The sequence below is a fragment of the Cyanistes caeruleus genome, chromosome 1 (assembly GCF_971803275.1).
Source record: "Cyanistes caeruleus chromosome 1, bCyaCae1.hap1.1, whole genome shotgun sequence".
NCBI lineage: Eukaryota > Metazoa > Chordata > Aves > Passeriformes > Paridae > Cyanistes > Cyanistes caeruleus.
Window position 1 is genome coordinate 131761608 of NC_141701.1, and position 13703 is coordinate 131775310.

General features: G+C 39.8%; 1 protein-coding gene across 2 annotated transcripts in view; it reads right to left on the reverse strand.

Moving 5' to 3' along the window:
- Positions 1–7380: 7380 nt before the first annotated feature.
- ITGA8 (integrin subunit alpha 8) overlaps positions 7381–13703 on the reverse strand; it is a 112330-nt gene continuing 106007 nt past the window's right edge. For both annotated transcript variants that reach the window (XM_086858877.1, XM_086858863.1), the window contains 2 exons: positions 12489–12611; positions 7381–11233 (listed from right to left, as the gene is read on the reverse strand). In XM_086858877.1, the coding sequence (XP_086715003.1) occupies positions 11147–11233; positions 12489–12611 (210 nt within the window). In that variant the 3' untranslated portion in view covers positions 7381–11146. The remainder of the gene's footprint in view (positions 11234–12488; positions 12612–13703) is intronic.

A 13703-nucleotide genomic window follows, 5' to 3' on the forward strand; every position in this document is an offset into this window, starting at 1 on the left:
GATTCAATAATTCACATTTGAAAGAAAACTCTGCACACACAAATGCAGTAGGCCAGGATTATTCCATATTTTATGTCAACACATAGATATCCTAGAGAGCATTGTTTTTCTTTCCTTCCCCCCACTTCTATGTTTTTTGGTCTGGTTTATGTTTAGATTCTTATTGAAAACATGTGAGAGTATCACAAACATGAATTTGGCTGCCAAGACTTAGATCCCTAAAGCCATACGTAGGTATCTAGAGTGGTTGATTTTCAGGGTTCAGAGTTCAAAGCATGGCAGAGCAAAGCATTGATTTAGGTGTCTACATAAAAATGCAGTTGTTTGTTTTGAATGGTCAAGTTAGAAAAAATATTCCCAGTATATTCAGGAAATTGAATACGAAAATGATGAACCTTTGAGCATTTGACAAGTTAAATGTTTCAATGATTACCAGAACATGGCAAGGCTGTAAACTTTCCAAGACATTCATTGGGGACCTCAAACAACATAGCTGGAATTCCAGGCTTCTACAAGTGAATTTATTGGCAACGGATCACATTCAGACTGATTGTTAGGAAACCTAGGGCTGATTTAAGAGAAATTTAGGAGCCTTCAACAGAGTAATTTGGACCACAGAGGTATCCAGCCTTAACACTGCTGCTTCTACTGCTGCTGTCTGTGGATGTTCACGTGTTATTGCACAAACTCAGAAGTGTACCAGCATGAGCACTTCATTGCTGGAGGTTTTGCAACTGGTGCAGAATATCTCAAAGTCTGTGGGAGGTCCAAGCCACTGAGCTTATTTAGATGGTGTCACACACTGACAGGCTCAAGAAAGGATCAGAGGAGGAAGGGACACTATAACAGCCTCTTTGCCACTGTACTCAGCCAAAAAAGCAGAGTAAGTTAATGCTGGAATTAATTCTACCTGTCTGGATGTGAACAACCATTTACTTCTCAGGAGAGGACCATAACTGGGTGATGGGTATGTCTGGGGAGAGACATATGCATCATCTTTCCCAAAACACTAGTGCCACTGGTGCAGAAAAGGATTCTGGACACCTGGGAACCACAGGAAAGCAAGCATTGGCACTCAGGGGGTAGGTATCTTCTTGATGTTCTAAATGCCCATGCTTTGAGCATTCTGTAATACAGAAGATCCAACCCACTCACTCCTATGAGCACAGAGCACAGTCCCAGGAGATCACTTTACTCAGCTGACTGCAGTCAGACCCTTCTACTCTCTCTGTGGTCCCTCTGCATCATGGGCTGCTTTGAACCACAGCACAGCCAGAGCAGAACATGTAACACAGGGCTGAGATGAGGTCCTGGGCACAACTTCTGCTTGCTTGTCTCACCTACTTTGCACACCAGTGCTCTTCTAAAAAGTGGCCTTGGGACAGTACATTGGCACCCAGTGCCTCAACCCCCAGCAAGGCAGGAAAAATAGCCCAACTTGATGCCTGCTGTTTCTTCCTTGGCACCAGACTCAAATGTTACCAGATGGGCTTAACAGAGTTGCTGGAGAGTAAACGCAGAGCTGTCATTTCCACTGGCTGTATAAGGTATAGGAGTAACTAGGAGAAATGCTCTGGGTTGCATTGATGGGCCAGATGACTTCTATTTAGGTATTATGATGCCCAGTTTAGGATCCAGAATAGGAAGTCTGCTTATGGCCCTGGCATGCTATGACCATTGCTTATTATTCTGTTCATAATTATGCCATTGTTTCTGTATGGTTCTCTTTGATTACATCCATCTGCTGTTCCATATTTTATATTTGAAGTGTGAGCCTTCTGTGCCACAAATTTGGTCTATGCCTAGCACATAGTAAAGGCATGCCAACACCCAAATCCTGCACTTCCCTCACAGGTCCTCGTGGAAGCACTAAACAGTTGAATGAAATACTTAAGACAGTAGATCATGTGGAAAAATGCTACATTCCTCCTTAGATTACCAGCATTTGAGGTGTTTGTCAGCTGGTGTCTGCTATCTAGTGAGGTAAAAAATTCAGGATTTGGAGGGCATAGTAAGAGATTGACTCTGTTCATCTTTTTAAGCTGTAGACATCATTGGAGCACATGGAGAAGAAAACAGTTTTTACAAAAGCTTTACATGCCAACTTTACATCTGTGACAAAAGCCAGCCAAAATAAGGAACTGCATTGTTACTACACAGGCTCCACTGCCAGCCTCTTCCACTCATGGTGGTTTTATGGCAGATTTGGATGTTGATATGAAGTGATCCTGCTCTGTTTGACAAAACACCATGGTTAGGCCAAGACTGTCAAGTGTTCTAATATTTCTGACTGCTCAGTTTCAGGCAGCTCTGATTTTTTGGGGGGCACCCAGGAATTCAGTGCTCCAGTCACTTCACCTGTAACCACTCCTTATTTGAGTCAACATACCAGCTTGGCTGTTGCTCACAGACATACATTTTCAACTCCTTGAAATCCTCTTCAATGATTTGATTTGTGGTTGCTTGTATATCGGTACTCCCATTCAGGGCTGTGCATCTCTTCTGTTAGTGAAACAAAACATGCAATAACCTACCTATAGAGCAAAGACAGGGCACAACACTTCTATCTCATTGTTGAAAATCTCCAGAGTAATTCTAGAGAAGCTCTACATGTGACATATAAATTCTATATAATTCTATGTTCAAAAGAAATACAAACTTGATCCTTTCAGTGTTCATGGATCCAAGGCTGAAAAGATAAGTACTTAATATTACTAGTTCTTCCAACCTAATTTTTTCTACATGGCAGCTTGGAAAACTATTTTTTTGTATGACAGTTCAATAGCTTCATATATATTGGATTGATGAGAATGGAACAAGTAGACTTTTCTTTTCTGCAAGCCTGAGATGAATAAATAGCTCAATCACAGTAGTAGTAGTAGTAGTAGTAGTAGTAGTAGTAGTAGTAGTAGTAGTAGTAGTAATAGTAGTAGTCCATTACTACTTTTTTCATCAGCTTGGTTTTACTTTATTTTATCACTTATAAATGAGGGGCCAAATAATGCAAGAATAAGCAGCTAAAAAATAATCCTATATAGTTTTATGGGTCTGTGGGGAAAGAAAGGAGCAGTCACATGCTTCTCCAATACAGGCACTTGAACTTGCAGCAACGAGCCCATGGAAGCTAGTGTTACTCAGGACCGATATGTCTTTTTAAGCTTGCTTCCACCTTAGAGAAATAGGAGAGTCCTGGTTTCCACGTGAGGAGTTTATTATTTGCAACACATATCCAGCACTGTTATTTGGTGGCCTTGCTGCAGATGAGGAAGCAAAGGATGAAGCGTTTTCCCAAAATGACATGAAGTTTGTGGACAATTCCACTGCCCAAGCTCAGCCCAGCAGCCAAGCACAAGGCCATCATTTGCCTTCCATGTTCCCAATATATACTGGGAACAAGCTGAAGGGCCTGGGGTGGTGATGAGGAAGATATTATAAAGATTCAGGGTACATATTACGTGGGCAGCTTTGGGGATTGGGCCTGCCTTAACAGCCAAGAGGAACAGGCAGAGGTCAACTAGTGAAAGGTTGTTTTGAGAGGTGATCTGCAAGGAATGGGCAAGAACATTGTTCTGGGACATGAGGGATCAGTCCGGAAACAAAACTGGGGAAGAGATGGAGCAGAATGAGCAGACCAGAGAAATGGTTTATCTTTGGGGAGGCATATGTAGGTGTGAAACAGCAGGGTATGAGTGATTTGGGGATGCCATCCCACTCAGCAGCCCTGTGAGAAGTACATGGTTACTGTATCTGTTTGTATATTTGGCTGGACTGAGTTCTGCCCAAGCCTCCCTCAGGAGGAGGTAGGGGATAGCCATAGGGTGAGATCTGCCTTCAGGACACCTGTGATGCCCAGCTGGGGCCCCATCACATCACAGGGCTGGGAAGCAGCTGCTGAAGTCCCGAGTGGGGAGATAGAGCTGGGGAGCTGCTGCCACTGTGGTGTGGGGAGGCTGAGGGGAATTAATGTTTGGAAGAACATGGAGGAGCTGTGAGGGGGCTGGAGGTGAGGCATGACACTGACTTCAGAAGGGAGTGAGGGGAGGGAGCAAAGGGGCACAGACAAAGGGAGGGAGTGCTTCAGGAAAAATGGGCACCAAGCACAGAGCCCCTCAGTCCTGTGGCAGCTGAGGAAGCACCTCTTCACACCAGGTCTGCACAGTGCTGTATGCTGGAGCCAATCCACATCTTTCAAGGCACTGCCCCTCCTTGGTGGTGCTCACACCCCACACTGCCACTCTGCCTTCTCCTGCAGACCTGCTCAGGAGGTCCCACTGAGAGGCTGGTAGTTAAAAGTTCACCAGTTCTGAGTGTGCTTGCAAAAGACAATCCCCATTTTTTCTGGCACTTCATTCCCACTCTCCAGAGAAAGCTTTTTTAAGATAATAAAATCCACTAACCATGATCTACATAAGATCAGTACACGCTTGACACAACATAACAACTGTAGCGATGACAGTGAGGAGTCCACAATATGTTTTACAAGATTTCCTCTTAAAGACATTGGAGTGAGTCAATGGTTTCACACAGATGTTTGCTTAAAATGGCTGGGGGGCCAACTTCAGGGTTACTTTGTTCTGCTAAATTACAGAACAAAGACTTGGCTGGCTGCTTAGTGAAATAATCTGTAATAGACACTGCAGGACTCACTTTTTTGTGTATATAGGGGCATTAGAAAAGTGGGGTAGAGACTAAACACCCCTTTCCCCCTAAATCAAGTAGAATATATTCTCATCAATCACATGGGAATTACTGAAAAGCTGCAGACATGTTCATGAGACAGGAGATAGCCTCAGCATTTTAAACAAGAAGCAGATGCAGAGGAGATGGCATTGATTCTCTACCTTTCAAACCAGTTGAGTGTGGAGGAGCCAATGAAGCAAATATTAACAAAGCAGCACTCAACAGAGCAGAGCAACATGCTTCAGAAATCTTTGAGTCAAAGCAAATACATCAAAAGGACTGAAAACTGGTATTAGCATTTTCTCCTCTTGGGAGAGTAACTGTTTTGTCTTATCTGTTATCTTACACAAAACAGAAATATCACTGTTAGTAATGCCTAAGTGCTTCATTAGTACCAAAATATATTAAGTGTAGAATTAAAGAGCTACTAAACCTTGAAAATATCAAGCATTCATTACAGCCAAAACTAAATAGGTATCAGCTTCATTACATCGATTAATTTTTCAATTCCATTGCTGACTTAGTTGTGCCTCCTTCATCAGTTTGCAAAGAATTGCTTCAATTTAACTACTTGAAACTGGATTTAAAGACCAAAGCTTTTTACATGTATAGAGAAGCTTCTCAGTGCATGTAGCAACATCTGATAAACAAAACCATCCCACTTAAACACCACTTTACTCCTTAGGTTTCCTGGGTAAGCCAGGCATAGACAGTTTCCACAAAATATTTAGTATTTACTGGTTTGAAAGAAAAGCCTTTCTATTACGTTTGGATAGGGCAGTCTGTGCACTACAGTGAAATATGTCACAGTGCCTCAGCAAATACTGAAGTCACTCTGAAACAGCAGGGAAGCCAGAAGCTGGAAAAACTTCCAAGTATCATGTCTTTATCACCTCCTTCCTTCTCTCAAAGTCAATGAATACAGCCCTTCATTTAGGAATGGGAGAGATTCACAGTTAATGCAAGAAGCTTGTCACAGCTGCAGATATTTTTCCTTTCATTATCTAATTTCTAGGGAAATAGTTTTCCTCAAACTTTGCATGAGCAATGAATCAGTTGGCCATTGTGAAAAAAACAAAATAAAATCACTGTTGTAGATCATTAGTCTCATTATATTCTAGGGTCACAACTTCTCATCTCCTGCAGCTGAGCCTTATTTCCAATCCATCCATTTTACTAATCATCCTTTTTGTTGCTTCTGATCTGTGATAACATCTATGTGTTTAAAGGTTTAATTTTTCCTCTAGAGCTTCCTCCTACTCTCTAAGTTGTTTACAGTTAATGTAGTATCCTGCAGCCTCCTTAATTGCTTGATAACGAGTCCCTTGTGTGCAGCTACCTTGTGTTTGTTCTTGTACCCATGGTGCTTGAAGGGCAGAGCTTCCATGGGGTCATGTTCTCCTCAAGTGAAAACAAATCTTTCCTAATTTTAGCCAGTGAGAAATTTTAGTCTTTGTCCTTCTCCACAAGAAAGTTTCCTCTTGGTGTACTGAGTATAACAGTGAATGTCTCCTACCCCTAGCTTAATAGTGTCAGTTACCCATGCTGTGCCTGTTCTCATATACAGGGCACAAAGGAGGAGATGATAGATCTGGTTGTTTAAAACAAATTTTTTTTGGTTTTCATTAGTTGGCATGGGAGTATTTGTTACAACAATGTCAGAACACTCCTCACCTGAGCTATCTCCTGATGCCTCTTCCAAGCCTGAAATGGAAAAAAAGTAACCCAGATATAAGTGTGGGTCTCATGTGAGTCTTCACTGTTAATTTAAATCTATTTTCTTGTTCAGATCTTACTATGCTGACCTATCTTTTCTCAAATGCTATTAAAATATTAAAGACCAACAAAAACAATCAGTAAGGCTGTCTAAAGAGCCAAGAATTATCATATAAATTCATAGTGCAAAATTTCAACAAAGAATATGAAATCTATGGAAACTTTTTTGCAACTTTTTGCAGCTTCAGAGATTATTTTCTGGTGCTGCAGGTCTGTAATAAATGGGCAGAGTGCTTTAGCTGAGAAAATGTTAACCTTCATGACCAGGAGAACATCACAAGAGAGATGGTGTTTGTGCTCTTGCCATACACTTGCTTTAGTTGCTATACATTTGTCTGGTGCAAGTTTAAAATATGCCCTCCTCTCCCCAGCTTTGCTGTGAGAATTGGTTGGTGTTTGGCTTCTACAGAAATGACAAACAGGGCACACCCTGGTCCTCCTTGACAAAAGAAATGGAGAATCTAAGGTTGATATTTTGTTAATGCAATTCTGAATATAAACTTGGGTAAACTCCTGAGAAGTAAGCTAGCCCCTGTAATGCACTGACCATTTCACACAGTATCCTGGATTCTGCTCTGCCACTGCTATCTTGAGTGGCTTCTGGAAAGGCAGTCCAGTTTTGGAAGTAAATTCCTTGAAGTCTGCTTTACAAACCCTCACTGAAACAAAGAACAATATACAACCAAATGAAACGTAGTGCATTGGTTAAGTAGAATAACATGTTGAAAAAAAATGAAACCATCTGAAAATCAAGTTGAACAATTACTTCCATTCCTCTTTTCTAAAAGTCACTGTGTACAGTAGGGTAGCATCTTGAATAGCTATGTGCCTTTCCAATACAAAATACAGGCAAAAAAAGAAAAAGAACAGTCCTTCAATATTAAAAGCATTCCTGCTGTGTCACATCATGGTGCCTGCACAAGCTGAATTCAAGACTTTTTATTGTTAAGAGGCACTGCCATTACACTACATTTTAATATGGATCTTTGCCAACAATCATAAATAAAACACTCACTCATAAACAATTCCTAAAGGCAGTGTGTCAGATGGTATTTCATTACAAAAATGCTTGCTGCAATGGAGTACCATAGGCCATGGTTGGCTGGGGCTTTCTTTCCCCTGTGTATCTCTAGGTGTTTTGTTGGTTCCCAAAAGGCTTTTTAGTTAATGTAAGCTATGCCTACCAGAAGATATTCATGCTAATGGATGGAAATTTCACAGCTAAAGCATAGAGAAAATCAGTGTAGTTTTCAAGAGCTGTATAATGTGGGAAACCTGTAAAAGCTGTGAGAAACAGGAAAATCTCAAAATAGGTTACAGAATGGTAACAAGAAAAAAATGAACCTGTGGTAAAATTAAAATTGTATTTGCTAAATATCTTTAAATCCGTAACAGAAAACATATTCAAATACACAGATCCCTATTCTGCAAATTCTGAAATTTTCATGAAACTGAAAATATGATATAGTCTGCTGCATGGTTAAAATAACTGGACAGCCTTTCTCAAATTCAGGAAGAAGCATGTGAAATAAAAGATGAATGTCTCTCTATTTACTAGGCTGCTGTGGTAGTTGTAGCAATGAAGAGTTATAAAAGACTAATTTTTAAAGTAATCTTCTGGTTTTCCTGCTCTCTTGACTCCTCTTATGTTCTCTGCAATTAGAAGCTCACCACATACATTGGAAAGCATAAGGCTGAATTACTTTTACAGAAAACTGCATTTAGTAACTCATTAAGAAGCTGACATCACTGCAACAAAAGTTCAGTCATGTAGGGATGTGGCAGAGGTTATCATGTATCATAGTACTAATATACTGGGGGAAAAGATTATGTCAACTGCCTGCTAGTGTCCACATCCAGGATGCAATCTCCCCGGGGAATAAACAGTCCTGGCAAGCACTGAAACGCAGAAATCTTCACAAAGCTGTTTGCAATTTGCAGCCAAAACTATCCGCAAATGCTGGGAATAGACTGCAGTCCTTAACAACACACAACTCCAGACATTTCCATGAGGAAAGTTTAATCTACAAGGATGTAGAAATATAAAACAAAGTATTGCTCAAAGTAACTGTTTGTCAGATCATGTGCCTCTAATTTGGTTTCCAGTGACATTACACAGCTGTAGCCGATGGATTCCAGCCAGACCCAACAGTCACTGAAGTTCTTTTTTTGTTTAAATTTAGCATCTGAACATGTTTTGCCCATCATTAAAATGGAGAGTAATTGCTCAAAAGTGAACTGTAGAAGTTACAACTGCAAAGAACTTATTAGGTCATCTAGTCCCATCCTCAGAGCAATGTAGGATTGAAACCACATTGCAAGAAATACTGAACAGCACTGTGTTGGTTTTCCTTCCCCCCCACCCTCCAAATTACTTTTTTCCTTTATTGTAATCATTATCACTATATTCAAAGTTTCAAAAACAACCACAAATGCCAGTGTAAACATGCTTCAGGTATATAAGTAATATAAAGTATTGCACATACAGAAGTCCTATGTTCAGTATCTCCTTATGGTGCTATTTCATCAGAGTTGAGCAGATGACATGATTACAATGAGCTGCTGGTATTATTTCTGAAGCTGCTGCACACAACAATTAAATATTTACAAAAGCTGGAAGCTCACTTTTTCTGTTCATGGAAGGATGATTTTGCCTGGAATGTATGGGATACAGAGGTGTGCAAATATGGGGCAGGCTTGCTTTGTGGTGGTATTTATCAGCTGATGTCTCTGATCTACAAAGGATCAGCTCAAAACCATCTGGGGGAAGGAGTCTGTTAATGGTTTTCTGGGGGACTGGGAAGTTGTGAGGTCTCCCCATCCCTAGGAAACAGAGGTGCTTGCTTGTGTGAAGCACACAGGTGCTCACCTGTATGCTTCAGAGACACATCTCCTCTCTGTAAGTCTTGTGGGCACACTGCAGCTGATAAGCTAAAGACTCCATAAAAGGTCTCACAAATTTGCCTTACATATGAAGACGTAACACAGCTCCTGCTTGGATTTCTCAGCTTAGTCTGCATACAAGAAATGATAAAACTGTAAAATCTTGTGTCAGACTGGAAGAACTGATAATGTCTCATGACTACTGCTATCTTGAAGTATTAGCAAGCAGAAGGGCAGCTGTTTAAAAGGAGCCAAAAAGTGGCAGAATGGATGAGGCCATTTACCAATTGAAAAGCTGAGATGGATTGGAAAGAAAAGCAACTCAGGAGAAGGCAAGTGATGTGTATGTTTCATAAAATGAAAAATCCTCCTGAATTTCACACTCACAGCCAGCACTGAAAGACTCAAGCTTTCACATAAAAATTTGTACAGATCAGGGCTTAGAGCCCCTGCTCAGATAAAGACCACTTACTGATAGAAGGGAAAGAATGAAACATCTCTTATTTGGAATCCTAGACACAGAAAAAAATAATAAATTAAAATTTTTACACTAAGTGTATATTTTTACTCTTTACCTCAAAAACTCTTTCTTTCTTTTTGTTCATGATTGGCTGGCTGGCATCTAATTTTTCTGCAAAAATACAAATCCTGTCACCCTTTCCTGCAACACTTTACTTCCAAAATAATTTCATTAAGCCCTAAACATTAAGCCAAAAGCATTACAAGATGCTGCCAGCTTGTAGACTGAAAAATGAAAAAGGCAAAGATTTCTTCAGGTGAACAATTAAGGCAATAGCTGTTCCATTTTAAGAGGCGATTTCAACAAAGTAACAGGGCAAAGCCAAGAAAATTTGCCCCAGCCTCAAACCCCCCCAAGCCTTTTCAATATCACCACTGTGGCTGTGATAATTTAAAACAATGTTTCAGAAATTACTGCATCCTGTGTCAGTGTTCAGCTGCCAGCCATCAGCAAAGCAAGGACAGGGTTACTCATCCCTGTTCTATATTGTGCATAGATTTAGTTATCTGGCTGTGATACTGCCAGCTCAGGGCTGAAAGAGATACAATGTGTACTTGCTTATCATATGTCTCATCTTGTAAAGCGTTCCATAATTCTTCTGCTTCGCAGAACACCTTGTAGCCATGGAAGTTGTGTTCTGGGTGTACAATGTGTTTATTCTCCTATTTACATGCAAAGTATGTGATTTCTATTATTTTTTCCTTTCTTCTCTCAAAATATATGTTGATGATTATATCAGATACTTATTCCAAAAAGGTGGAAAAATAAATAATTGTGCCCCGTCCATAAAGTTATGTATAGACTACCTTTGTATTTCAGAAGTACTTTCACAGTACTGATATATTGCCCGTCTCCCTGAGCCATAATTTCATACAAGTTCTTAGGGAGGTTTCAAAGGTACTCTGCAGTAGCATTCAGAAGGTTTGTCCTGCTTCATCTTCTAGACAATACAGCAATGAAGGCATTCTCTCTTTGAGAGATTTGGGCTTGTCCTGGAAGCATCTCAGTATACCACATGTGCTCAGAAGCATCTGCTGAAACGTAGACTGGAATATGGGATAAAAATTCTGTTCAGTGGTAAATATGTTTTTAAGGCAGTGATAAGCAGCTTTCTTTGGCAAGGATGGCCATCATGTGGCATATTCTCAGAACGTTGCATAGATCAGATTGACACCATGTCACTTGCAGGTACAAACGAAGACTGGTTGGAAGGAATCTTTCATTTAATCCTCATTGTGTTTCTAGTCTCTCAGGCAGGATTCTGACGTGAACTGTCACTCTCTTCCTTTAAGCATCAGTAGTCTTGTTATTTGTCAGCTGTTGCCTGTCAGCCATGTCATCTTGAGGAGGTCTAGCTCTGTCAAAGAAGCCACACTGCAGAAAACAATCAACAGAAACAAAGATGTCATGGTAAGACAACCACAGGAGCACTCAGCTGCAGTTGGATTCTTCACTCAGTCAACCTGAAATGTTGGGCACAATATATGGCAGGCTGAGAGACTCTGAAGACATTTTATTTCTATCCAAATCATTCCCTATGAAAGATTTAGATGCAAGGCATTGAGTTCCAAAGCACAGCTTTAAAAATCCAAATTATGTGAAAGATGTTTTTGCAGGAGATGTAAAGCTGGTCTGAATGCTGGTATGGGCTGATGCTAATGAGAAATCTGCTCCTCTCAGTCCAGCAATGCACTCATTCAGAAAACAGATTTTATCTGACAAGCAGTAATAATAAGAGATGTGTAATATGTGTTGGGAAATGTCCACAGGACAGTGTTGTGATGCAATCTAAAGATCGCGAAAGATGAAATTCCGCCCATCTTACTGAAACTGCCTAAAAGTCACTCTTTTAGTTGAAAGGTTGAAAGTTCACAAGTGGTTAAAGGAAGGTACCACCAAAAGATAATTTCTCCCCTCTTGCATGTTTAGACATGACTTTTTGTTGCTCCTACCTGACCAGGTGAAGCTGGGAAGTTAGCATAGGCTGTACACCTAACCATAACATTTAGGCAGCTAAAGACAGATGAACCATATCCTAACGTAAGAAATTATTTCAATCTTATTTTTAAAGTGAACTGAGAGGAAGTACAAAAGCTACACTGGCTCCCTGTAATATAGCAGTTTCCAGTAATTTGTCTTAAAACTTGTGAAGGGAGTGTAACAACCAACACAAAAACAGAAAACTTTAAAAAAACAAAATATATTATATATAAATATAAAAGGAAATCTTCTAAAAATTAATCCTTAGAACTGGGAGTGTTATTCCATGCTGACAAAAACTGGAAATTCCTGAATTATTCAGAGAAAACAAAGTTAGAGTAACTTCTTTTTGAACCTAAACATCCTGAAATAGAGGATCATAGGTCTTGGGAAACAGAGCCGAACTCTGTATGCCCATTTGTAACCAGGCTTCAAAAATAAAGGAGGACTTTGAAAACAAGTTCGCTGCATAAAAGTCAATGACACTAGCATGTCAGAAATGCCAAAACAAAAAAGACACGTGTACTGTTGTCTTTGCTCCACACTGTTAAAGATCATAAAATTCTAGCCTCTCTTTTTATCTGTTAGAATTTTTCAGAATTTTCAGACTTTTTTTTATAGCAGCAGTAACAGAAATAATGGAACATACCTTCCATAAAGCTAGGGTCAGCAGAGCTAGTACCAGTAGTCCAAGAAGTATGGCTAGTATTATAACCCATAAAGGGATCTCAAAAGAGACATTTGGGGTGGACCAAATGACAGATGTTCTGATCTGCAATGAAAGGAATACATTTAATGAACAAAAATGAAGTAAGTAAAGCAAGTAGAATACAGAGGTCAGAAGCATTGACTTCAACTGCATTTTTCAGATTAGAAATACACATTGACTGAAATTTTCCCATGTTAGCTTCATTTATTGTAATTTCCTTTCCACTTGTTCATGATAATTACTAGAAATGGAATTTACACATATATGAAAGTCTTGTCATATCAGACTTAAAAATTATTTTCCCATAATACAGAATGGCAAAAAAAGTGCCTTCTTGTGCAGATGCTTCATGAACATTCCAGGAGCAAAGTTCTGCTCATATGCTGGTACAGCTTAGGCCAGTACACTGAACTGCACTGAATTACTCCCAAACAATGGTTGACTTTGGCCCAAACTCTTAATTCAAACCACAGTAGATACCAGCTGCATTTTTCTTATTTTAATTTCTGCTGACATACCAGTATACATTTTTTCCGATGATTTGAATTTCAGCTAAGCAGTCCAAAAATGAAACTCAAGCAGTGTGTATTGTCCTTTTGATAAAGCCTAACATACAGTCTGATGTTATCTTCTTTAAAAGAAGCCAAGCATACAGACTATTACCTAAAGGGGAAACAAGCGTGAAACATACTCTCCCATTGTCTGAGGCTCTACAAAGCAGCAGATGTTAACATCAGTAACCAAACTTTTAATTGACTTGGCAAACTTCTCTCTTTAGACCTTCATATGGACAAAGAGTAGTAATAATGCTTTTGTATTTCTCCTTTTGAGGACATCCACACTCTCCTCCTCACTCTCCTTTCCATACTTTGTACAAAATTTATTTTATGCTCTCAGGTTCTGCTTGGAAGGCTCCTCATCAGTATCACTGAATATTTGCTCTGTCTCTACTACTCCCAAGTGGGAAGGAATGAGTTTGGGCTTTCCTTAGCTCTTCCAACACAATTATATCCCTTCAGTTTTAGTTTATTTTCTCAAACTTTTCTCTTTGTTGTTAGCCTAGGATGTGATTTCTCTCTGGGGTTTTCTCTTGGACCTCTCTTGTCTACTCCTAGTCTCCCTTAAACAGGATAAGTATGTGACAGATGGAAGTTA